The sequence below is a fragment of the Oncorhynchus clarkii genome, chromosome 32 (genome assembly GCF_045791955.1).
Source record: "Oncorhynchus clarkii lewisi isolate Uvic-CL-2024 chromosome 32, UVic_Ocla_1.0, whole genome shotgun sequence".
NCBI lineage: Eukaryota > Metazoa > Chordata > Actinopteri > Salmoniformes > Salmonidae > Oncorhynchus > Oncorhynchus clarkii.
In genome coordinates this window covers 4918958-4945159 of record NC_092178.1, presented here as the reverse complement: position 1 = coordinate 4945159, position 26202 = coordinate 4918958, and the positions used below count along the sequence as shown (strand labels likewise).

Sequence of the window (26202 nt, the reverse complement as noted above, 5' to 3'; positions counted from 1 at the left end):
CTGCTTCCGTACGGCAGGCGGTACCGCTGCATCAAGTCTGACACCAACAGGCTCTTGGACAGCTTCTATCCCCAAGCAATAAGACTAAACAATAGCTAACAAAATAGCAATGACAGAGCTTGAAGAATTTTCTAAAGAATAATGTGCAAATAGAGACCCAGAAAGACTCACCGCTGTAATCGCTGCCAAAGGTGATTCTAACATGTGTTGACTCGTGTGTGTGAATAGTTGTGTAAATGTTGGTGTTGGTGAGAAAAAAATATATTTTGAATCCATTTCAAATTCAGTCTGTAACACAGCAAAATGTGTAATAAGTCAAGGGGTATGAATACTTTCTGAAGGCACTGTACATATCTACCTCAATTAACTGGTACCCCTGCCTATCGACTCAGTACTGGTACTTCCTGTATATAGCAATGTTATTACCTTGTATCCCTGCCTATCGACTCAGTACTAGTAATCCCTGTAATTAGCCATGTTATTACCTCGTACCCCTGCTCATCGACTCAGTACTGGTACTTCCTTTATATAGCCATGTTATTACCTCGTATCCCTGCCTATCGACTCAGTACAGTTACTTCCTGTAATTAGCCATGTTATTACCTCGTACCCCTGCTCATCGACTCAGTACTGGTACTTCCTTTATATAGCCATGTTATTACCTCGTATCCCTGCCTATCGACTCAGTACAGTTACTTCCTGTAATTAGCCATGTTATTACCTCATACCCCTGCTCATCGACTCAGTACTGGTACTTCCTTTATATAGCCATGTTATTACCTCGTATCCCTGCCTATCGACTCAGTACTGGTACTTCCTGTAATTAGCCATGTTATTACCTCGTACCCCTGCTCATCGACTCAGTACTGGTACTTCCTGTAATTAGCCATGTTATTACCTCGTACCCCTGCTCATCGACTCAGTACTGGTACTTCCTGTATATAGCCATGTTTTTACCTCGTACCCATGCTCATCGACTCAGTACTGGAACTTCCTGTATATAGCCATGTTATTACCTCGTACCCCTGCTCATTGACTCAGTACTGGTACTTCCTGTATATAGCCATGTTATTACCTCGTACCCCTGCTCATCGACTCAGTACTGGTACTTCCTGTATATAGCCATGTTATTAGCTCAGTACTGGTACTTCCTGTATATAGCCATGTTATTAGCTCAGTACTGGTACTTCCTGTATATAGCCATGTTATTACCTCGTACCCCTGCTCATCGACTCAGTACTGGTACTTCCTGTATATAGCCATGTTTTTACCTCGTACCCATGCTCATCGACTCAGTACTGGAACTTCCTGTATATAGCCATGTTATTACCTCGTACCCCTGCTCATTGACTCAGTACTGGTACTTCCTGTATATAGCCATGTTATTACCTCGTACACCTGCACATCGACTCAGTACTGGTACTTCCTGTATATAGCCATGTTATTACCTCGTACCCCTGCTCATCGACTCAGTACTGGTACTTCCTGTATATAGCCATGTTATTAGCTCAGTACTGGTACTTCCTGTATATAGCCATGTTATTACCTCGTACCCCTGCTCATCGACTCAGTACTGGTACTTCCTGTATATAGCCATGTTATTAGCTCAGTACTGGTACTTCCTGTATATAGCCATGTTATTACCTCAGTACTGGTACTTCCTGTATATAGCCGAGCTATCATTACTCATTGCTATCATAGATGTATTTATTCCTTGTGCTACAATTTTTTTTCCCTTATTATTATTGTAATTTTGTATTGTCTTCTGTATTGTTGTGAAGGTCCCTTTAGTCCACGCGTGTTGTTTACGAAGTGTGACAATTCAAATTAGATTTGATTTGATTAAACCAAAAGAAGTGGGGCTAATGTGTAACTTTGAACAATTCCCATAAACAGGAAGACGTAGTGCTGACGTGTAACTTTGAACAATTCCCATAAACAGGAAGACGTAGTGCTGACGTGTAACTTTGAACAATTCCCATAAACAGGAAGACGTAGTGCTGACGTGTAACATTGAACACTTCCCATAAACAGAAAGACGTAGGGCTGATGTGGTTTATTGGTTACATAACCTGTGTTCTGTGGCTGTCTGCAACACCATGTGCAGATGCGTATAGCTAGTATTCTAGTGCTGTGGTTCCCAACTCCAGTCCTCCAGTCCTCCCAACAGTACACAAACACACCTGATTCAACTTACCAACTAATCATCAGGTCCTCAATGAGGTATTGTGTGGCGTGTCATGCAATATACTGCTCCAATGCAATATACTGCTCCAAGGCAATATACTGCTCCAATGCAATATTATGCTCCAATGCAATATTATGCTCCAATGCAATATTATGCTCCAATGACATCCTGCATACCATTCAGACAAAAAAACTCACACATCCTTCGAAATATACTTATTCATGTCACTGAGGGAGAGAGGGGAATGTATAACGTTTACACTCTGTCCGAATATGTTCATGTTAGTCATCAGGGATCCTCTGGGAGGAGAACAGACACAGTCCTGGTACGAGTCAACATGACAGCCGTGAGTTGGGGAGGAGTGAGGAATTTGGGGCAGAGGTCAGGTCAGATGAAGTGAGGAAGAACATATGTCACTAATCTTCTGGACAGCGACAGAGGTGTATTGGCTGTTCAGATGTGTAAGGAGGGGCTCAGCATTGGGGAAAGGGTTAAATATCAGTGCTTGTGTGAATATGTTCTTTGTCTTTATGCAGCTGTATCGATCCCAACTGGGGGAATAAACTTGGTTTGAGCTTTTGGAAGCATCCGTGAGTTTTAATAGGTTCATTTAGAACATAAAAAACACAGGCAAACCATTTATTTCACTTGAATGGAGAGACTCACACTCTAGGAGCCCAGATGCAGTAATATTAATAACCTAATATCCAACGTTTGGGACAGACAAGCTGTCTTCATCAGGGTGTAATGACAAACACTGCTGGGTCACCTAGTTTATATCGTGTCAAAGGACACACACAGGTGTCTGTAATCATGGCCGGGTGTGGCCTGATATCATTGGTGTCACGTTCTGACCTTAGTTCCTTTATTATGTCCTTTGTGTTCGTTTGGTCAGGGCGTGAGTTGGGGTGGGTAGTCTATGTTCTTTTTTCTATGTTGTATTTCTGTGTTTGGCCTGGTATGGTTCTCAATCAGAGGCAGCTGCCTGTTTTCCCCATTTTAGTTGTGGGTGATTATTTTTCTGTTTAGTGTTTTTCATTAATCTGTACATTCTGCGCCATAATTCATAAGAACGTGTCATTCCAGAATGTAAAAAAAAAAAGACAATTCTACAATTTTCTGATGGTATGTTGGTGTTTCGTTGCACCTGAAACCCAAAACAAATCAAAAACCGTCTAACAGAAATACCAGTGAAAATTACAGATGATCCCATAGATAAATACAACTAACAGTGTCATTGCACTGGTGTGGTCTTTGTGGAATGACCAAGAGACATCGCAGACAATTTCAGATCTGTTCCTGGATGTTTTTAAAACGGTTCCTTTGCGTCAAAACCAAAAAAGGGTAACGGTCGATCCCATTTAAATTCGGAAAATTCAGGTGCCCTGAAATAAAGAGTTTGTTTTCAATTCTTAAATTTACTGGATTGACTGAATTAAAATGGAATTGACCTCAAACTTCTTTTTTGTTTTGCTTTGTTGGGGGACCAATCATTTTGGATGTTTACTCTACTTGTTTTATTCTCCAGTGTAGCGTTGTCCCATATGATGTTGGCTGTGTGGTAATTCTACGACATTTTCGTAGTAAACATCTGAACTTTGGCAGAGACCGTGTCGACTTCTGCCCCGTAGACATTTCTGTTGCTGCAACATCTCCGTATGAGTTTGAATATGGCCGTGCCTGGCACCACCAGACTGGGGATTCCTGCCAGGATAAAGATGATGACGTAAATCCAAGCAGGATACTCCAACACCTCCAGAGTGGGGAAGTCCTCCTGCAGGTCACAGGGATGAGAAATAAGTCTGGGAGAAGGACGCTCTAGCATGCCACACGTTGGTGGTGGATGAGGGGAGCTTCTCCTCTTACAGCAGTTTGACATGTGGAAAAGCACTATACACAGCAAATGCTATCAGTTATTATTATTAATATCTAGAAAGACAAAACTGACTACTATATGTGACAGGTAGTCAGTTTAGTTCCCCTCGACTCCTGTTTCAAACCAAGGGGTGGCGTAGTTTAGCAACACCTAGTGTTCAGTTACACAATAGGTTATCATCTGGGAGGGATTAGAACTCATTCATTCAATAAGTGTCTCAGAGTAGGAGTGCAGATCTAGGATCAGCTCCTTCCCGTCCATGTTATCGTGTTTGTTGTGATCTCAAAAGGTAAAACTGATCACTGATCAGTAATCCTACTCTCAGACGCTTTATCAATACGGCAACCAGATTTGAACGTAGTGGAGAAACATTACCGAGCTTGGATTCCAGGCGATGTAGGTGACGTTGGAGCTGACTTTGGTGACGAAGTAGAAGACGAAGATTACTAAAACGATTAAAGGGCTGACGAACCTCCAGGTCACCTGCCAGAACAGGTTGGGCTTGTGACCAATCATGAACTCTATGTCCTTGTTAAACCTGTAGAATAAGACTTAATTAACTTCATGGAAGAAGGACATTTGTCTCCTGCTGTACTCAACCCCTCTGAAACACACAAATGCACGTTGGAGAGGCTGGGCTTGTGACGAGGAGAGACAAAACGTATCATCAGTTTCAGACTCTATGTCTGATCTTGTTAAACCTGATAGAATAAGACTTAATTAATCAATTTCAGATGAACTGATCAGTTTCAGACCTCTCTTGAACTGATCAGTTTGTCTCTGATCTGCTGAACTGATCAGTTTCAACCCTTGAACTGATCAGTTTGAAATCCGTTTCACACGATCCGTTTCAATGCACGTTGGATCCGAGAATGAACCGATCCGTTTCAGACCTCTCTTGAACCGATCCGTTTCAGACCTCTCTTGAACCGATCCGTTTCAGACCTCTCTTGAACTGATCACTGTTTGACGCTCATCAGGAACGCAAGCAATTAGGTGCAGCATTAACCTTTGGTTACTACATTACATGCCAACTTTGTAGCCTCGTTAAACCAGCCTTATCTTGGAATCTCACATTTTGTTTCACTTCACGTATCAAGAGAAGTGGAACAGAACATGAGCTTGCAAGATCAGGCTGGGTTAATGAGGCTACCAACTTTGGCATCATTAAGATGGACATAACACTAGTTAGTTAGCTATTGCCAAAATGCACAGCTACTTGAATTGATTTCTGTGTTGGCTAATGCCTCAAAAAGTTGGGTTGGATCGGGGAGGAAGAGGAGGTGACACTCGCCTGTCTATGCCATAGATGTAGACCACAGCTATCATCTCACAGAAGGCGATGACTAGGAGAGGGATGGAGCCGGCAAAGCTGTCGAACAGAGCCAGCCAGTAGTTACCAGAACTCTGAGCAAATATCAGGGCAATGACGAATGACACCAGACAGACAATACCTGAAACAGAAGACACAAACGCTGAGTTATTTCTCCAGGCAACATTTGACCAGTGGTCTTCATCTTTAGTCCTGGAGAGCTACTGCATGTGCAGGTGTTTGTTCCAGCCCAGCACTAAACTCACCAGGACAGGAGATGGAGACCCCTGCATTGGAAATGTATATTCCGGGGGTATATTGTATATCCCAGGGGGTCTCAATTGATTCTAGCTAAGTTATTTACCAGTGATCGCCTCCTTAGGCCACCGTTTAGGGAAGATGTTGAGATCCTGAAGGGGCACCACCGTTCCTTCTATGCTGCCAAACATGGTGGACAGTCCCAGACAGAAGAGCATGATGAAGAACAGGATGGACCAGAGAGGAGAGATAGGCATCTTGGTGATGGCCTCGGTGAACACGATAAAGGCCAGACCAGTTCCCTCCACACCCTATTGGAAGACAATGACTCATCATCAGGAAAAACAGGATTAAAAACAGATCCACAGATAAACAGTTAAAGAGTTTGGCGTACTATTCTACACGTTGGCACCAAATGTGCCATGACTAACATGTCGGCAATTGAAATTGGGTGAAAGGCTTTTGATTTCTGGTGACCGACCATATATCACTGAGAAAGTTTGCAATTTCAATACCTGACTGAGGGAAAGTTTGACGTTTCTATACCTGACTGAGGGAAAGTTTGACGTTTCTATACCTGACTGAGGGAAAGTTTGACGTTTCTATACCTGACTGAGGGAAAGTTTGACGTTTCTATACCTGACTGAGGGAAAGTTTGACGTTTCTATACCTGACTGAGGGAAAGTTTGACGTTTCTATACCTGACTAAGGGAAAGTTTGACATTTCAATACCTGACTGAGGAAAGTTTGCAAGTCGCAGGTTTTGAGGTCCAGACTCTGGATGGTCTCTGGGAAGGTGCCGTTTAGATTCTGTAGGGATTCTGCATAGTTGCCTTCTGTGATGTTGCCCTCAGCAAGGTTGAAAGCATTCAGCAGGGCCAAGATGTTTCTGCATGGGACAACACACAGAGCCAGTAAGGTTGAGATGGAGGTAGGTTCGAGTACGAACTGTTTATCAGGTTTAACCATTTGCCCAACAATAATACACAACAACAATAATCAATAATACACAACAACAATAATCAATAATCCACATCAATAATACACAACAACAATAATACACAACAATAATACACAACAACAACAATCAATAATACACAACAACAATAATCAATAATCCACATCAATAATACACAACAACAATAATATACAACAATAATACACAACAACAATAATCAATAATACACAAGAATAATACACAACAACAATAATCAATAATACACAAGAATAATACACAACAACAGTAATCCACATCAATAATACACAACAGCAATAATACACATCAATAATACACAAGAATAATACACAGCAACAATAATCAATAATACACAACAATAATACACAACAACAATAATACACAACAACAATAATTAATAATACACAACAACAATAATCAATAATGCACAACAATAATACACAACAATAATCAATAATACACAACAATAATACACAACAACAACAATCAATAATACACAACAATAATACACAACAATAATCAATAATACACAACAATAATACACAACACAACAATAATACACAACAATAATAATACACAACACAACAATAATACACAACAATAATACACAACAACAATAATACACAACACAACAATAATACACAACAACAATAATCAATAATACACATCAATAATACACAACAATAATACACAACAACAATAATCAATAATACACAAGAATAATACACAACAACAATAATCAATAATACACAACAATAATACACAACAACAATAATCAATAATACACAAGAATAATACACAACAACAATAATCAATAATACACAAGAATAATACTGTCACGCCCTGACCATAGTTTACTTTGTATTTTCTATGTTTTGATTGGTCAGGGTGTGATCTGAGTGGGTATTCTATGTTTCATGTCTTGTTTGTCTATTTCTATGTTCAGCCTGATATGGTTCTCAGTCAGAGGCAGGTGTTCGTCATTGTCTCTGATTGGGAACCATATTTAGGTAGCCTGGGTTTCACTGTGTGTTTGTGGGTGATTGTTCCTGTCCTTAGTGTTAGTTTGCACCAGTTTAGGCTGTTTCGGTTTTCATTACGTTTATTATTTTGTAGTGTTTGTATTTAGATTCGTGTTGCTATAGTCACAATAAACATGGATCGCAATCTACACGCCGCATTTTGGTCCGACTCTCCTTCTCATACAGAAAACCGTTACAGAATCACCCACCACCAACGGACCAAGCAGCGTGTCAACAGGCAGCAACAGCAGCGTAAAGAGGAATGGACATGGGAGGACGTTTTGGATGGCAAGGGCTGTTACACTTGGGAGGAGATACTGGCTGGAAGAGATCGCCTCCCATGGGAACAGGTGGAGGCACTTAGGAGAGCTGAGGCAGCCGGAGAGAGGAGCCGGCGATATGAGGGAACACGGCTGGCAAGGAAGCCCGAGAGGCAGCCCCAAAAATTTCTTGGGGGGGGGCTAACAGGGAGTATGGCTACGCCAGGTAGGAGACCTGCGCAAACTCCCTGTGCTTACCGGGGGGCTAGAGAGACCGGACAGGCACCGTGTTATGCAGTGGTGCGCACGGTGTCTCCAGTGCGGGTGCATAGCCCGGTGCGGTATATTCCAGCTCCGCGTGTCTGCCGGGCTAGATTGAGCGTCGAGCCTAATGCCATGAAGCCGGCTCTACGCAGCTGGTCCCCAGTGCGTCTCCTTGGGCCGGCTTACATGGCACCAGCCTTGCGCTCGGTGTCTCCGGTTCGCCTACATAGCCCAGTGCGGGCTATTCCACCTCTCCGCACTGGCAGGGCGACCGTGAGCATTCAACCAGGTAAGGTTGGGCAGGCTCGGTGCTCAAGAGCTCCAGTGCGCCTGCACGGTCCGGTTTTTCCAGTACCACCTCCACACCCCAGCCCTCCGGTAGCAGCTCCCCGCACCAGGCTTCCTGTGCGTGTCCTTGGCCCAGTACCACCAGTGCCAGCACCACGCATCAGGCCTACAGTGCGCCTCGCCTGTCCAGCGCTGTCGGAGCCCTCCTCCTCTCCAGCGCTGTCGGAGTCTCCCGCCTGTTTAGCGCTGTTAGAGCCTTCCTTCTCTACAGCGCTGCCGGAGTCTCCCGCCTGTTCAGAACTGCCAGTTAGCATAGAGCTGCCAGTTAGCATAGAGCTGCCAGTTAGCATAGAGCTGCCAGTTAGCATAGAGCTGCCAGTTAGCTTAGAGCTGCCAGTTAGCAAGGAGCTGCCAGTCTGCAAGGAGCTGCCAGTCTGCAAGGAGCTGCCAGTCTGCATGGAGCTGCCAGTCTGCATAGAGCTGCCAGTCTGCATGGAGCTGCCAGTCTGCAAGGAGCCGCCAGAGCTGCCTGTCTGCAGGATGCCGCCAGAGCTGCCAGTCTGCAAGGAGCCGCCAGAGCTGCCAGTCTGCAAGGAGCCGCCAGAGCTGCCAGTCTGCAAGGAGCCGCCAGAGCTGCCAGTTAGCATGGAGCAGCCAGGGCCGCCAGTCAGCATGGAGCAGCCAGGGCCGCCAGTCAGCATGGAGCAGCCAGGGCCGCCAGTCAGCATGGAGCAGCCAGGGCCGCCAGTCAGCATGGAGCAGCCAGTCAGCATGGAGCAGCCAGTCAGCATGGAGCAGCCAGAGCAGCCAGTCAGCATGGAGCAGCCAGAGCAGCCAGTCAGCATGGAGCAGCCAGAGCTGCCAGTCAGCATGGAGCAGCCAGTCAGCATGGAGCAGCCAGAGCTGCCAGTCAGCATGGAGCAGCCAGTCAGCATGGAGCAGACAGAGCTGCCAGTCGACCAGACTCTTCCAGAGCTGCCAGTCGACCAGACTCTTCCAGAGCTGCCAGTCGACCAGACTCTTCCAGAGCTGCCAGTCGACCAGACTCTTCCAGATCTGCCAGTCGACCAGACTCTTCCAGATCTGCCAGTCGACCAGACTCTTCCAGATCTGCCAGTCGACCAGACTCTTCCAGATCTGCCAGTCGACCAGACTCTTCCAGATCTGCCAGTCGACCAGACTCTTCCAGATCTGCCAGTCGACCAGACTCTTCCAGATCTGCCAGTCGACCAGACTCTTCCAGATCTGCCAGTCGTCCAGATTCTCCCAGATCTGCCAGTCGTCCAGACTCTCTCAGATCTGCCAGTCGTCCAGATTCTCCCAGATCTGCCAGTCGACCAGATTCTCCCAGATCTGCTAGTCGACCAGATTCTCCCAGATCCGCCAGTCGACCAGATTCTCCCAGATCCGCCAGTCGACCAGATTCTCCCAGATCCGCCAGTCGACCAGATTCTCCCAGATCCGCCAGTCGACCAGATTCTCCCAGATCTGCTAGTCGACCAGGATCTGCTGAAACCGCCAGCCAGCCAGGTTCTGGTAGTTTCTACTACCTGCCTGGGCTTCCTCTCAGTGCTGAGCTTCTTCTCAGTGCTGAGCTTCCTCTCAGTGCTGAGCTACCTATCTGTCCCGAGTTACCTCTGTCCCGAGCTGTCCCTCTGTCCCATGTTATCGTTGTGGTGGGTAACCTATTTAGGGACGTTTAGGAGGGGGATTAAAACTGTCATGGAGTGGGGTCCACGTCCAGCGCCAGAGCCGCCACCGCGGACAGATGCCCACCCAGACCCTCCCCTATAGGTTCAGGTTTTGCGGCCGGAGTCCGCACCTTGGGGGGGGGGTACTGTCACGCCCTGACCATAGTTTACTTTGTATTTTCTATGTTTTGATTGGTCAGGGTGTGATCTGAGTGGGTATTCTATGTTTCATGTCTTGTTTGTCTATTTCTATGTTCAGCCTGATATGGTTCTCAGTCAGAGGCAGGTGTTCGTCATTGTCTCTGATTGGGAACCATATTTAGGTAGCCTGGGTTTCACTGTGTGTTTGTGGGTGATTGTTCCTGTCCTTAGTGTTAGTTTGCACCAGTTTAGGCTGTTTCGGTTTTCATTACGTTTATTATTTTGTAGTGTTTGTATTTAGATTCGTGTTGCTATAGTCACAATAAACATGGATCGCAATCTACACGCCGCATTTTGGTCCGACTCTCCTTCTCATACAGAAAACCGTTACAAATACACAGCAACAATAATACACAACAACAATAATTAATAATACACAACTACAATAATCAATAATACACAACAATAATACACAACAATAATCAATAATACACAACAATAATACACAACAATAATCAATAATACACAACAATAATACACAACAATAATAATACACAACAACAATAATACACAACACAACAATAAAACACAACAATAATACACAACACAACAATAAAACACAACAATAATACACAACACAACAATAATGCAAAACAATAATACACAACAATAAAGCACAACAATAATACACAACAATAAAGCACAACAATAATACACAACAATAATACACAACAATAAAGCACAACAATAAAACACAACAATAATACACAACACAAAAATAAAACACAAAACCACAAGGCCACTACGTGCTAGAATTCGCTAGCAATGCACAGTGCAGAATATCAAGACAAGAAAAAAACAAACAAAACAAAATGATCATTGTTTTGAGACAGTTCTGTCCGTCCATTCAGTGCCGGTCTTCCCGGACACAGACTAAACCTAGTCCTGGCCTAAATAAAACCAAGCTCAGAGCCCCAACGTAGCCTGAATGAAAACACGTACCCTTCCAGACAGTCGTCGAACCTCTCTGTGGCCCTGAAACCTATGATGGAGTAGATGACTGTAGCAGCGTAGACGGATGTGAAGCCATTGATGATGGAGATGATCACGGCATCCTGCTCACAGTTGTTGCTGGAGAAACAGAATAGTGGAGTCCGTTGAAGAGTCGAGATAGATTTGTCTATCTAATGTGTAAATATAGGATTGAGTCCCAAATGGGACCCTATTCCATACTACATAGTGACCTCTTCTTGACCAGGTCTTATAGGGCTCTAGTCAAAAGCAGTGCAGTATGTAGTAGGGAATAGAGTCCCGTTTAGGACGAAGTCGTCGATAAATATTTGGGCACTTACTGTACAGAGTTGTAGCTGGAGAAGGAGATGAGACCTCCAAAGGCCAAGGAGAAAGAGTAGAACACCTGGGCACCTGCATCCAGCCAGGTAGACGGGTTCATCAACTCATTTAGCTATGAGAAGACAATCATCAATGTATACTGCCACACAACAAAACGGATCTCATGCCCGAAAACATCTGAGAAACGTTGATTTTCAGGGTTGAATTATCACTTTGAGAGGAAATACGTACATCGGGTGTGAAGAGGAACTTGATTCCATCCAGAGAACCTTTGAGAGTCAGTCCTCTGATCAGGAAGATGGTGAGGACCACGTATGGCAGAGTGGATGTTACGTACACTGCCTGTGATGACAGAGAGGGTAGAATCACCTTGTCATCGATGAGGTGAACTACGTACTGCATTTCTATCCAATAAATAGCACTAAAAATTGAAAATAAAAACCATATTGTGGGAAACACTTCCAACTACATCTAGAATCCTGTCTAAATTAAACCAGAAGAGATTGTGTATCGTACCTTGTCAGTGGTCTCAATGGGACCGGGTATCGTACCTTGCCAGTGGTCTCAATGGGACCGGGTATCGTACCTTGTCAGTGGTCTCAATGGGACCGGGTATCGTACCTTGTCAGTGGTCTCAATGGGACCGGGTATCGTACCTCGCCAGTGGTCTCAATGGGACCGGGTATCGTACCTTGCCAGTGGTCTCAATGGGACCGGGTATCGTACCTTGTCAGTGGTCTCAATGGGACCGGGTATCGTACCTTGTCAGTGGTCTCAATGGGACCGGGTATCGTACCTTGTCAGTGGTCTCAATGGTACCGGGTATCGTACCTTGTCAGTGGTCTCAATGGGACCGGGTATCGTACCTCGCCAGTGGTCTCAATGGGACCGGGTATCGTACCTTGTCAGTGGTCTCAATGGGACCGGGTATCGTACCTCGCCAGTGGTCTCAATGGGACCGGGTATCGTACCTTTCCAGTGGTCTCAATGGGACCGGGTATCGTACCTCGCCAGTGGTCTCAATGGGACCGGGTATCGTACCTTGTCAGTGGTCTCAATGGGACCGGGTATCGTACCTTGTCAGTGGTCTCAATGGGACCGGGTATCGTACCTTGTCAGTGGTCTCAATGGGACCGGGTATCGTACCTTGTCAGTGGTCTCAATGGGACCGGGTATCGTACCTCGCCAGTGGTCTCAATGGGACCGGGTATCGTACCTTGTCAGTGGTCTCAATGGGACTGGGTATTGTACCTTGCCAGTGGTCTCAATGCCACGAAGGCAGCAGACGTACAACAGCAGCCAGGCACACAGTAGACACAACACCATCCACCACTGCAGTCCTCCAGAGTCCCCAATGGATGTGGACGTGTTGAGTGTGTCTCTGTACCAGAAATAATCCACTGGGGAACTCCGGGCGCATTCTGAGACCAAATCTACAGAGGGCAGCAAAAACACTGTTAAACCCAAAGGCCAGTCCAGCAGCATTCTGGTTCCAGACCTACAGGGGGCAGCAAAAACACGGTCAAGCCCAAATGCCAGTTCAGCAGCATTTAGCCTGATATTGACTTATGTAGATCCAGTTAGATGCCTCATAAGATAAAGACCCTGAACATTTCATCATTAGACCCCTTTTGAGGTCTTAAAAACATTTGAGAAAATTAGATTTTGTAGTTAACAGTGACTTTAAATCCATGCAGAATATGAACATACCTGTCAGGTTGGCATTGACAGGACACTGACTCCATGGCAGAGGGTTCTGGAAGGAGTTGAAGAAGTACCACATCACCCAGGCGATTATAGTGTTGTAGTACATACCCACCAGGAAGGAGACTAACAAGGAAGCGATGCCTGTAGGACACAATCATTTCAGATATCACCACATATAAGTGGTGCCTGAGGCCTGAGGAGGCTGGTGGGAGGAGCAATAGAAGGACGGGCTCATTGTAATGGCTGTCATGGAATTGACGGAACGGAGTCAAACACGTGGTTTCCATGACGTTGGATGTGTTTGATTCGATCCATGCATTCCATTCCAGCCATTACAATGAGCCCCTTCCTCCTGGGCCTCTGGTCAAAATAATTCACTCTGTAGGGAATAGGATGCCATTTTGAATGCAGGCCTATAAGAAGGAGAAGATAGATACATACTCTACAAATATGATAATCTCACTTTCGCAGACTGCAAAACTTTCCTTCTTGACGTTGGACGTTTAACTACATACTTCTCTAAAAAAAACAGGACACAGGGGTTTTCCTACTGTTTCTGTCGGACTCACCAACGCCAGTCAGATATGGGTTAATGGCCGTCCACACTCCCACACTGCCACTCCTGAGGCGCTGTCCGATGGCAAACTCCAGGTGCAGCAGTGGAATCCCCTCCAGAACCAGCAGGATCAGGAACGGGATCATAAACGCTCCTGGGAACACAGGATCAGGAATGGAATCATAAAACGCTCCTGGGAACACAGGATCAGGAATGGAATCATAAACACTCCTGGGAACACAGGATCAGGAATGGGATTGTAAAACGCTCCTGGGAACACAAGATCAGGAATGGGATCGTAAACGCTCCTGGGAACACAGGATCAGGAATGGGATCGTAAACGCTCCTGGGAACACAGGATCAGGAATGGAATCATAAATGCTCCTGGGAACACAAGATCAGGAATGGAATCATAAACACTCCTGGGAACACAGGATCAGGAATGGGATCGTAAAACGCTCCTGGGAACACAGGATCAGGAATGGGATTGTAAAACGCTCCTGGGAACACAGGATATGGAATCATAAACGCTCCTGGGAACACAGGATCAGGAATGGGATTGTAAAACGCTCCTGGGAACACAGGATCAGGAATGGAATCATAAACGCTTCTGGGAACACAGGATCAAGAATGGGATCGTAAACGCTCCTGGGAACACAGGATCAGGAATGGAATCATAAACGCTTCTGGGAACACAGGATCAAGAATGGGATCGTAAAACACTCCTGGGAACACAGGATCAGGAATGGGATCGTAAACGCTCCTGGGAACACAGGATCAGGAATGGGATCGTAAAACGCTCCTGGGAACACAGGATCAGGAATGGGATCGTAAAACGCTCCTGGGAACACAGGATCAGGAATGGGATTGTAAAACGCTCCTGGGAACACAGGATCAGGAATGGAATCATAAACGCTCCTGGGAACACAGGATCAGGAATGGGATCGTAAAACGCTCCTGGGAACACAGGATCAGGAATGGGATCGTAAAACGCTCCTGGGAACACAGGATCAGGAATATATTTATTATAACAAAAGGGCTAGGCAAACGGCAGGTCGGGGACCGGCGGAGTGGTCAGGCGGGTGGATTCAGTGTCGGGACAGGCAAGTGTCAAAACCAGGAGGGCTAGCTGGAAAAACAGAGACTGGGGGAAAAACAGAGACTGGGGGAAAAACAGAGACTGGGGGAAAAACAGAGACTGGGGGAATAGAGAGGAGTGAGGAAAACCGCTGGTTGACTTGAACAAAACAAGACGAACTGGCACAGAGAGACAGGAAACACAGGGATAAATACACCGGCACAGAGAGACAGGAAACACAGGGATAAATACACCGGCACAGAGAGACAGGAAACACAGGGATAAATACACTGGTACAGAGAGACAGGAAACACAGGGATAAATACACCGGCACAGAGAGACAGGAAACACAGGGATAAATACACTGGCACAGAGAGACAGGAAACACAGGGATAAATACACCGGCACAGAGAGACAGGAAACACAGGGATAAATACACCGGCACAGAGAGACAGGAAACACAGGGATAAATACACTGGTACAGAGAGACAGGAAACACAGGGATAAATACACTGGGACAGAGAGACAGGAAACACAGGGATAAATACACCGGCACAGAGAGACAGGAAACACAGGGATAAATACACTGGTACAGAGAGACAGGAAACACAGGGATAAATACACTGGTACAGAGAGACAGGAAACACAGGGATAAATACACTGGGACAGAGAGACAGGAAACACAGGGATAAATACACTGGTACAGAGAGACAGGAAACACAGGGATAAATACACTGGTACAGAGAGACAGGAAACACAGGGATAAATACACTGGGACAGAGAGACAGGAAACACAGGGATAAATACACCGGCAAAGAGAGACAAGAAACACAATGATAAATACACTGGTACAGAGAGACAGGAAACACAGGGATAAATACACTGGGACAAAGAGACAGGAAACACAGGGATAAATACACCGGCACAGAGAGACAGGAAACACAGGGATAAATACACTGGTACAGAGAGACAGGAGACACAGGGATAAATACACTGACACAGAGAGACAGGAAACACAGGGATAAATACACTGGTACAGACACAGGAAACACAGGGATAAATATACTGGTAGAGAGAGACAGGAAACACAGGGATAAATACACTGGCACAGAGAGACAGGAAACACAGGGATAAATACACTGGTACAGAGAGACAGGAAACACAGGGATAAATACACTGGTACAGAGAGACAGGAAACACAGGGATAAATACACTGGCACAGAGAGACAGGAAACGCAGGGATAAATACACTGGCACAGAGAGACAGGAAACAAAGGGAGAAATACACCGGTACAGAGAGACAGGAAACACAGGGATAAATACACTGGCACAGAGAGACAGGAAACACAGGGATAAATACACTGGTACAGATACAGGAAACACAGGGATAAATACACTGGTACAGAGACAGGAAACACAGGGATAAATACACTGGCACAGAGAGACAGGAAACACAGGGATAAATACACTGGTACAGAGACAGGAAACACAGGGATAAATACACTGGCACAGAGAGACAGGAAACACAGGGATAAATACACTGGTACAGAGAGACAGAAAAAACAGGGATAAATACACTGGTACAGAGAGACAGGAAACCCAGGGATAAATACACTGGCACAGACCGGGGACTAACGGGGAAAACAGGTGACACCTGGAGGTTGGGTGGAGGCAACAACAAAAGACAGGTGAAACAGATCAGGGCGTGACACAGCAATCACACCTGCAACACGGTTATATGTGACTAGTAAACAATAGAGGAGTGGGACAACATTCCACAGGCCACTGTCTGTCTGTCTATCTGTCTGTCTGTCTGTCTGTCTGTCTGTCTGTCTGTCTGTCTGTCTGTCTGTCTGTCTGTCTGTCTGTCTGTGAGACCGGGTCCTTGGCCTTTGGAGGTCTGCAACACGGTACATGTGACTATTAAACAATAGAGGAGTGGGACAACATTCCACAGGCCACAATCAACAGCCTGATCAACTCTATGGGAAGGAGATATGTCACGCTGCATGAGGCAAATGGTGGTCACACCAGGCACTGACTGGTTTTCTGATCCACCCCACCCTACCTTATTTTTTTAAGGTATCTGTAATCAACATATCTGTATTCCCAGTCATGTGAAATCCATCGATTAGGGCCTAATGAATTTATTTAAATTGACTGATTTCCTCATATGAACTGTAACTCAGTTACATCGTTGGAATTGTTGCGTGTTGCGCTTATATTTTTGTTCAGTGTATTTCCTAATTTACAACTATGTCTAATAAATGTTACATTTTCTAGAGTACACAGTGTGAGGGAGTACCTTCTCTACCATCTCAGTTTCCTTCATTATGACATCACGGAGGGGTCTAATTGTCTGTCAGGACTCTGAGGAGTTTCCTTCATTATGACATCACGGAGTGGTCTAATTGTCTGTCAGGACTCTGAGGAGTTTCCTTCATTATGACATCACGGGAGTGGTCTAATTGTCTGTCAGGACTCTGAGGAGTTTCCTTTATTATGACATCACGGAGTGGTCTAATTGTCTGTCAGGACTCTTAGGAGTTTCCTTTATTATGACATCACGGAGTGGTCTAATTGTCTGTCAGGACTCTGAGGAGTTTCCTTTATTATGACATCACGGAGTGGTCTAATTGTCTGTCAGGACTCTGAGGAGTTTCCTTCGTTATGACATCACGGAGTGGTCCAATAGGTGGCTATCAACTAAACGTCACAATAAGGTGCAGAGTGTTCGATTTGTCTGATGGGGTGCAAGGAGACCCGCAGCTTCGCTAAAACCATTGACCACCGCGTGCCTGTTTCAAGGGATTGTTAAATACATAATGACATCACGCCTTAAAGACCATAGTCAGAAACACACATTTCTGACTATTCCATGCAAAACAAATGTGCACATTTACAGTGCCTTCAGAAAGTGTTCACACCCCTTGACTTATACGACATTTTGCTGTATTACAGCCTGAATTCAAAATGGATGAAAGTAATCAGATGGACACACTTCCTCTCCCAGACCCCCACATGTATGTGTGTTCGAGCGCACACACACACACATACACACACACATACACACACACACACACACACACACACACACACACACACACACACACACACACACACACACACACACACACACACACACACACACACACACACACACACACACACCTCACTTCCCATTCTTGATTTCCATGGCAACCCCCACGGGAACCTTTCCCCAATAGAATCTTTCCCCCATAGGAACCAAACCTGTTGGAATTCTCACAAACAATCGCTACATTGTTTCAATAATATATATAACTTTTCTCTCAGCTCTGGTTTATAAAGCTTATTTGAGGCCTTGTTCACAATTTATTATGTGGCAGCACAATGACCAAAAGATATACTGTATGTGAGGCTCTTGATCATATCTTTGCTCACGACACTAGTGAGGAGGAGAGAGTCCTTGTTAAACTTTGACACAAAGTAGTCTGTGATAAATAGCACAATATGTTTCATCTGAGTATTTGTTACAGTCAAAATAATTCATACATTATGTTTTTTTCTACTCAATAACGAGTTGTATGAGCTCAGGTCAATGAAGCCTGCAGGCCATAAATATTAAACAGAAGTTCAAAACATGTCATGTTCAGAAGAACTTAAGTTGATAGAAAGATGTACCACAACATTAGGTGATAATATATGTATAAGTATGGATTTATAATCAGCTTTAAAGGGGCGGCCATTTTGGACCGGGAACACAGAATGAATTAACATGAAACGAAGACAACAGGAAGGTTAAATCAGTAGCAGTTTTTAAAATGAATCCCTGATCTGAGTTTAAATTTGTTTCTAAAACAATGGAGCAATAGCATTACATTTGATCTAGGTTAAAAGTCAAAAGTAAACTTAGCTGATCAGAATAGTTCAATATAACTAGGATTATTCTAAAAGTACGTAAAAAGTTTTGGGCAACATGATTAAAACCACAACAGGATCGGTGTGCTCCCCCCAACGGGACGGTTGAGCTAACGTAGGCTAATGTGATTAGCATGAGGTTGTAAGTAACAAGAACATTTCCCAGGACATAGACATATCTGATATTGGCAGAAAGCTTAAATTCTTGTTAATATAACTGCACTGTCCAATTTACATTAGATATTATAGTGAAATAATACCATGCTATTGTATGAAAAGAGTACACAAGTATGAACTTGAAAATGTATTAATAAACAAAATTAGGCACATTTGGGCAGTCTTGATACAACATTTTGAACAGACAAGCAATAAATGCAATGATTCATTGGATCAGTCGAAAACTTTGCACATACACTGCTGTCATCTAGTGGCCAAAACCTAAAATGTGCCTAAGCTGGAATAATACATTGTGATCTTTCTGTTGCATTTCAAAGATGATTGAAAAAAAGTACAACATTAAAAGGATGTTTTTTAGTCTTTTGTATTATCTTTGACCAGATCTAATGTGTTATATTCTCCTACATTCATTTCACATTTCTACAAACGTCAAAGTGTTTCCTTTCAAATGGTATCAATAATATGCATATCTTTGCTTCTGGTCCTGAGCTTTTGATTTTGGTGGACGTCATTTTAAGAGTTAACTCATGTCTATTCAACCCACCCGGAGGTGTTTCCTTCATTGTGACATTAATGGAGTGGTCTAATTGTCTGTCACGACCTCTTTATGGACATATGAAATTATTATATGACATATTACTGCTATATGATTATATGATAAGACGAGTGCTCAACGTTCTTTATCAATGTAACAATCATCAATGTTAAAAAGCCCTGCCAAGACAGAACAACATGCTATTTTTACACATTTCCCTTTTCCCCAGTGCACTGCTTTAGACCAGAACGCTATGGCACCCTATTCCCTATTTAGGGCTTTACTTTTGAACAAGGCCCATAGGGCTCTGGTAGTGCACTGTGGAGAGTATAGGGTGTCACTTGGGACGCAAATCTGTGAGAGCCTGGTACAGAGAGCCTGGTACGGAGAGCCTGGTACTGAGAGCCTGGTACAGGAGAGCCTGGTACAGAGAGCCTGGTACGGAGAGCCTGGTACGGAGAGCCTGGTACAGAGAGCCTGGAACAGAGAGCCTGGTACGGAGAGCCTGGTACAGAGAGCCTGGTACAGAGAGCCTGGTACGGAGAGCCTGGTACAGGAGAGCCTGGAACAGAGAGCCTGGTACGGAGAGCCTGGAACAGAGAGCCTGGTACGGAGAGCCTGGAACAGAGAGCCTGGAACAGAGAGCCTGGTACGGAGAGCCTGGTACGGAGAGCCTGGTACGGAGAGCCTGGTACGAAGAGCCTGGTACGGAGAGCCTGGAACAGAGAGCCTGGTACGGAGAGCCTGGTACGGAGAGCCTGGTACGAAGAGCCTGGTACGGAGAGCCTGGTACAGAGAGCCTGGTACGGAGAGCCTGGTACGGAGAGCCTGGTACGGAGAGCCTGGTACGGAGAGCCTGGTACTGGTACAGAGAGCCTGGTACGGAGAGCCTGGTACGGAGAGCCTGGTACGGAGAGCCTGGTACGGAGAGCCTGGTACTGGTACAGAGAGCCTGGTACGGAGAGCCTGGTACGGAGAGCCTGGTACGGAGAGCCTGGTACGAAGAGCCTGGTACGGAGAGCCTGGTACTGGTACAGAGAGCCTGGTACGGAGAGCCTGGTACGGCGAGCCTGGTACGAAGAGCCTGGTACGGAGAGCCTGGTACTGGTACAGAGAGCCTGGTACGGAGAGCCTGGTACGGAGAGCCTGGTACGGAGAGCTAGGTACAGAAAGCCTGGAACAGAGAGCCTGGCCGGGGGCTGGGAGTAACCTCAGGCTGAAAGTCCAGTCCCCCATCAAGAGTATCCATGTGACAGTAGCTAAACAGAGCTAGATAAGGTGGTGGGTGTAAACTGGCTGAGGGTGTAAACTAGGTGAGGGTGTAAACTGGGTGAGGGTGTAAACTGGGTGCGGGTGTAAACTGGGTGAGGGTGTAAACTGGGTGAGGGTGTAAACTGGGTGAGAATGTAAACTAGGTGAGGGTGTAAACTGGGTGAGGGTGTAAACTGGGTGAGCGTGTAAACTGGGTGAGGGTGTAAACTGGGTGCGGGTGTAAATTGGGTGAGGGTGTAAACTGGGTGAGGGTGTAAACTGGGTGAGGGTGTAAACTGGGTGAGGGTGTAAACGGAGTTGGGGGTGTAAACTGGGTGAGGGTGTAAACTAGATGAGGGTGTAAACTGTGCGAGGGTGTAAATGGGGAAGGGGAGATCAACGGAGTGTTAACAAGACTGCCCAAATCTGCCCAATTTGTTTATTAGTAACTATGTTCATAAACTGTGCACTCTCCTCAAACAATAGCATGGTATTATTTCACTGTAATCGCTACTGTAAATACACATCTATCTAAACGTTTAGTCCCATTTATAATTTCCACGTCTTTCTGGTTTTGACCTGGAGTGTTTAACCCAGGTGTTCCCAAACTTTTCCTGACCTGCGACCCCATTTTAAACATTTTGATACTTTTTTAAATATTTGGGCTATGACAGGTTATTACAAATCAGTCTGACAGTACTTTTTGACAGTATTTCAGTCTGAAGAAAGTTTGGTTTGAAGTGACTGAAATACATCAGAAAGGTAGTGGGAGTACTTTTGGTATCATCTCCTGTGTAGAAAAGAGCATCATCATTGATGGCATTGTAGATGGAAACAGAAGACAAATTCTTACGTTGCTTCCCCTCCGGAATAGATAGTGAAAAGTAACTAATACAACTCTCAAGGGTTAGGGAAGACGAGACATGGCTGAAGATGAACTGCCAACGTTATGTCAACACTTGGACATGACTCAGCCATTTGAACTTGACTTGCATTTGACTTTAAAAAAAAAAAGAAAGAAGAATTACAACCGTTCAGCTACAATCTATAGCTGATAGGTGTCCTGGCTAAGGAAACATAAACATGGGTGTGTCTTTTTCAGGGTCTCCACAGGTTCTACACGTTCTACTTCATAGATAGGCTACGTCACTGCCCTCGTTGATCTCTGCCTGACTGAACGGTGGTCACATTCATTAGAACACTCTGTAGAAAAACTGTACCAAAACCTTTTTGCAACCGACCACACAGGAAACACAAAGACAAACGGAACTCCTATATTATTATGTATTCTTATTTTAGAACATTTTTTTAAAAAAAATTTGGAGGGAGGGGGGGGGGGTCAGTTTTAATAGTGCGGATTAGGTTGTAGATTCCCTCAATGTAAATGTCTGTATCATTTCCAATCCCCTATATATATATATGTTTTTGTATATATACACTGTACATACATACATATCTTTAAAAAATATATACTCCTTTATTATGTTCCCCTAACCCTACCCACCCGTCCCCTAATTAGAGTAAACTAATGGACAACAACACTTAGGCTTCTACTTCCAGTTTATACATACTATATACATGTTACGGACACAGTATATTTTACATTAGTTTTTTGCTAAGAGTATAATTATATTATTGTTTAATTGACTATGACTTTTCCAATGACCCAGCAGCGCTATTTGCAGAGTTAGCTCCAGGTAAATGTTGTCCTTCTTCAACCATTCCTGAACCTGCGTCCAGAAACAAGTTACATATGGACAGTACCAAAACAAGCTACATATGAACAGTACCAAAACAAGCTACATATGAACAGTACCAAAACAAGCTACATATGGACAGTACCAAAACAAGCTACATATGAACAGTACCAAAACAAGCTACATATGAGCAGTACCAAAACAAGCTACATATGAACAGCACCAAAACAAGCTACATATGGACAGTACCAAAACAAGCTACATATGAACAGTACCAAAACAAGCTACATATGAACAGCACCAAAACAAGCTACATATGAACAGCACCAAAACAAGCTACATATGAACAGTACCAAAACAAGCTACATATGGACAGTACCAAAACAAGCTACATATGGACAGTACCAAAACAAGCTACATATGAACAGTACCAAAACAAGCTACATATGGACAGTACCAAAACAAGCTACATATGGACAGTACCAAAACAAGCTACATATGGACAGTACCAAAACAAGCTACATATGAACAGTACCAAAACAAGCTACATATGGACAGTACCAAAACAAGCTACATATGAACATTACCAAAACAAATGATCTAATGATTCTGTCTCTTCAAAATCTGCAGAGTTGGGATGGTTGTATTCCTCATATATATACAATTTTATTGGTTGCAAGAGTTTTGTATAATTATTGAAATTTAAAAAATAAATACAGTTTTATTTTACGTATCTATATGTGTCATGAAATCAGTACATCGAACATTTCTTCACAACTATTTAGCAATCTATATTGGCACAACTTTTTAAAAATATTTTTTTTTAAACGCTTTTATCGTTTAATTTTGTCTGGCTAGCCGTTCCAAATAAAACAGAATTTAAAATAGAGAAGTAGATATTATTTACTACTTTACACCCAGGGTTGCCATACAAAACTTTAAACCATTTTATAAGAGATTCTCCAAAATTGAAATGTTCCAGGCATTTATATGTAAATTCCAGTCGTACTTTATCAAAAACCTTTTCAAAGTCAGCTAGGAATACCAGGCCTGGTTTCCAGGATTTTTCATAGTGTTCTATTGTTTCCAGTTCTTGTCTTATGTTTTCTCAAATTTTATCGTCCATGTAAAAAATGTCCTATATCCTCGCCCACATGGAAATTCTGTAAGAGTAATGTATATGCCAATTATTTCATGATTTTTCATATTTTTAAGTTTTAAAATGATCTCACAACCTAACCTGAAGATATCCGGGATGAAGGTAAATCCAAAGTGCATATTTATCACAAAGCACTAGCCTTTATCTAAAGGTGGGACCTCACCCACTGATTAGGAAACCCTAGTGTTGACTAAGGTTCATTAACACTGGTGTTGTAGGGACACAGAGTTGATTCACTATGGTGTTGAGGGACACAGGGTTGATTCACTATGGTTTTGAGGGACACAGAGTTGATTCACTATGGTTTTGAGGGACACAGGGTTGATTCACTCTGGTGTTGAGGGACACAGGGTTGATTAACTCAGGTATTAGAGGGACACAGGGTTGATTCACTATGGTGTTGAGGGACACAGAGTTGATTCACTATGGTGTTGAGGGACACAGGGTTCATTTGACCCCTGTTAAACCACAACATACCCAGTATGGACCAATAGTCGACGTGAGATTCAACATATTTCTATCACGTAATAACTGTGTGCCTCATCAGTCAGTGCTTTGATGGTATTTACGTCCAACCGGCCTCAAAACCGCAGACCACATGATAAACAGGTCACCCTTGAACCTCCACATCCGTCCTCTTCACCTTCGGGATGGTGTGAGGGGCGAACCGCCCAGAACAGCTGATGGAAACTGTGGGTTCGCACAAACGGAATGAACCGTTGATGCTATAAAATACTGTGTATTTAGTAACAACGTCTGTTCAGTATTCACATACAGTACCAGAGTGTTAGATCATAGTTCAGCCTCGATGATGATGATGGTGGTAAACTCATCATTACGCTTTCTGTTTTTATGAGGGGAGTTTTAACTGGGCCACTTTTCCCCGTCTCCTCTTCCTGGGAGATAACGTACTTCACTGTAAGACTCTCCTCTCTGATGTATTTCGAGGGATAAACTTGACAAACGAGATCAACGAGGACTTTTTAAATGTTTTGCATAGCCAGCTGTGAGATATATTTGTATTTTGTAAATATAAAAATTAAAAAAACGAAAGAAAAAAACAATCTGTAATTTAATTTCACACATTTAGAACTAGTGTCCTTAGCTAGAATCATTGGTAATAATCTACACCACATCGGGCTCTTTTATCCTTTAACTGAAATCTCTGAATTTCCATGACTGAATAACTATCTGTTTATATGGGTCAACTAGTGTTAGCTTACAAGCACGTTCGTCTCTTTTAAGATATTGTTTTAAAGCTCTATGTGATTTCTACAGTTCCAATTTGACTAAGCTCCAGTAGTTATTGACACATTTCACTCTCTTGAAATGAATCGCTCTGTTACAGTTACCTGAACCATTCCTACAGAAGGAGTCATTACAGTAGGGCCTGTGTAGCAGTGAATACAGTAGGGCCTATGTAGGAGTGATTGCAGTAGGGCATATGTAGGAGTCAATACAGTAGGGCATATGTAGGAGTCAATACAGTAGGGCATATGTAGGAGTGATTGCAGTAGTCATATGTAGGAGTCAATACAGTAGGGCATATGTAGGAGTGATTGCAGTAGGGCATATGTAGGAGTCATTACAGTAGGGCATATGTAGGAGTGATTGCAGTAGGGCATATGTAGGAGTCATTACAGTAGGGCATATGTAGGAGTGATTGCAGTAGGGCATATGTAGGAATCATTACAGTAGGGCATATGTAGGAGTGATTACAGAAGTCCTATGTAGGAGTCATTACAGTCGACCTTTGTAGGAGTCATTACAGTAGGGCCTGTGTAGGAGTCATTACAGTAGGAGTCATTACAGTCGTCCTATGTAGGAGTCATTACAGTAGGCCTATGTAGGAGTCATTACAGTCGTCCTATGTAGGAGTCATTACAGTAGGGCCTGTGTTGGAGTCATTACAGTAGGCCTGTGTAGGAGTCATTACAGCAGGCCTATGTAGGAGTCATTACAGTAGGCCTATGCAGGAGTCATTACAGTAGGCCTGTGTAGCAGTCATTACAGTAGGGCCTGTGTAGGAGTCATTATTGTGCAGACCTAAGTGTAATCAACCAGCCAAAATAAAATACATCCACAAAAAAATGTATTACTTTCAGCGTTCGTTTTTCTACTGCACCCTAACTCTTAACCCACGCAAATCTCCATGGGCTGGTTTCCCAGACACAAAATAGACCTAGTCTTGGACTAAAAAGCACTGTCAATTAAAATGCCCCATTAAACATGTTATATAGTCCAGGACTGGGCTTAATCTGTGTCTGGGAAACCAGCCCCACCTGTATAGTATAACCTACCTCCTCCATGGCTCTGACACAGGTAAGGGAACCTCCACACGTTCCCCAGCCCCACACAGAAGCCCACACAGGTCAGCATGTATTGGGTCTTGTTGTCCCATTTGGGCCTGTCCCCAGCCTCCTCTTTCTCCATCCTTTCCAGCTCCTGGTGGGACGGAATCCGGTCATCCAGACCTGGGTTGGGGAGCTTGGGGAATCTCATGGTGGCCGGCT

At 44.1% G+C, this 26202-nt stretch overlaps 1 protein-coding gene across 1 annotated transcript; it reads right to left on the bottom strand.

The window, feature by feature from the left end:
• Window positions 1-3755: 3755 nt before the first annotated feature.
• LOC139391727 (sodium-dependent neutral amino acid transporter B(0)AT1-like) lies at window positions 3756-26191 on the bottom strand. Its single transcript, XM_071139226.1, has 12 exons — window positions 25990-26191; window positions 13906-14046; window positions 13340-13477; window positions 12881-13062; window positions 11861-11971; window positions 11629-11741; window positions 11279-11407; window positions 6367-6523; window positions 5741-5945; window positions 5359-5518; window positions 4440-4602; window positions 3756-3962 (listed from the first exon to the last, which is right to left on the bottom strand). Exons 1-12 carry the CDS (start codon window positions 26189-26191, stop codon window positions 3756-3758), a joined length of 1908 nt encoding a protein of 635 aa, XP_070995327.1.
• Window positions 26192-26202: the final 11 nt, after the last annotated feature.

Bases quoted from the DNA above. Each gene is read 5' to 3' on its own strand.
- LOC139391727 (XM_071139226.1), bottom strand. From the start codon at position 26,191: ATGAGATTCCCCAAGCTCCCCAACCCAGGTCTGGATGACCGGATTCCG. The intron at 13,478-13,905 runs GTGAGTCCGACA...TGTGTCCTACAG, and splicing joins CCCATATCTGACTGGCGTTG to GCATCGCTTCCTTGTTAGTC. The intron at 4,603-5,358 runs GCGAGTGTCACC...CTTATTCTACAG, and splicing joins TACATCTATGGCATAGACAG to GTTTAACAAGGACATAGAGT.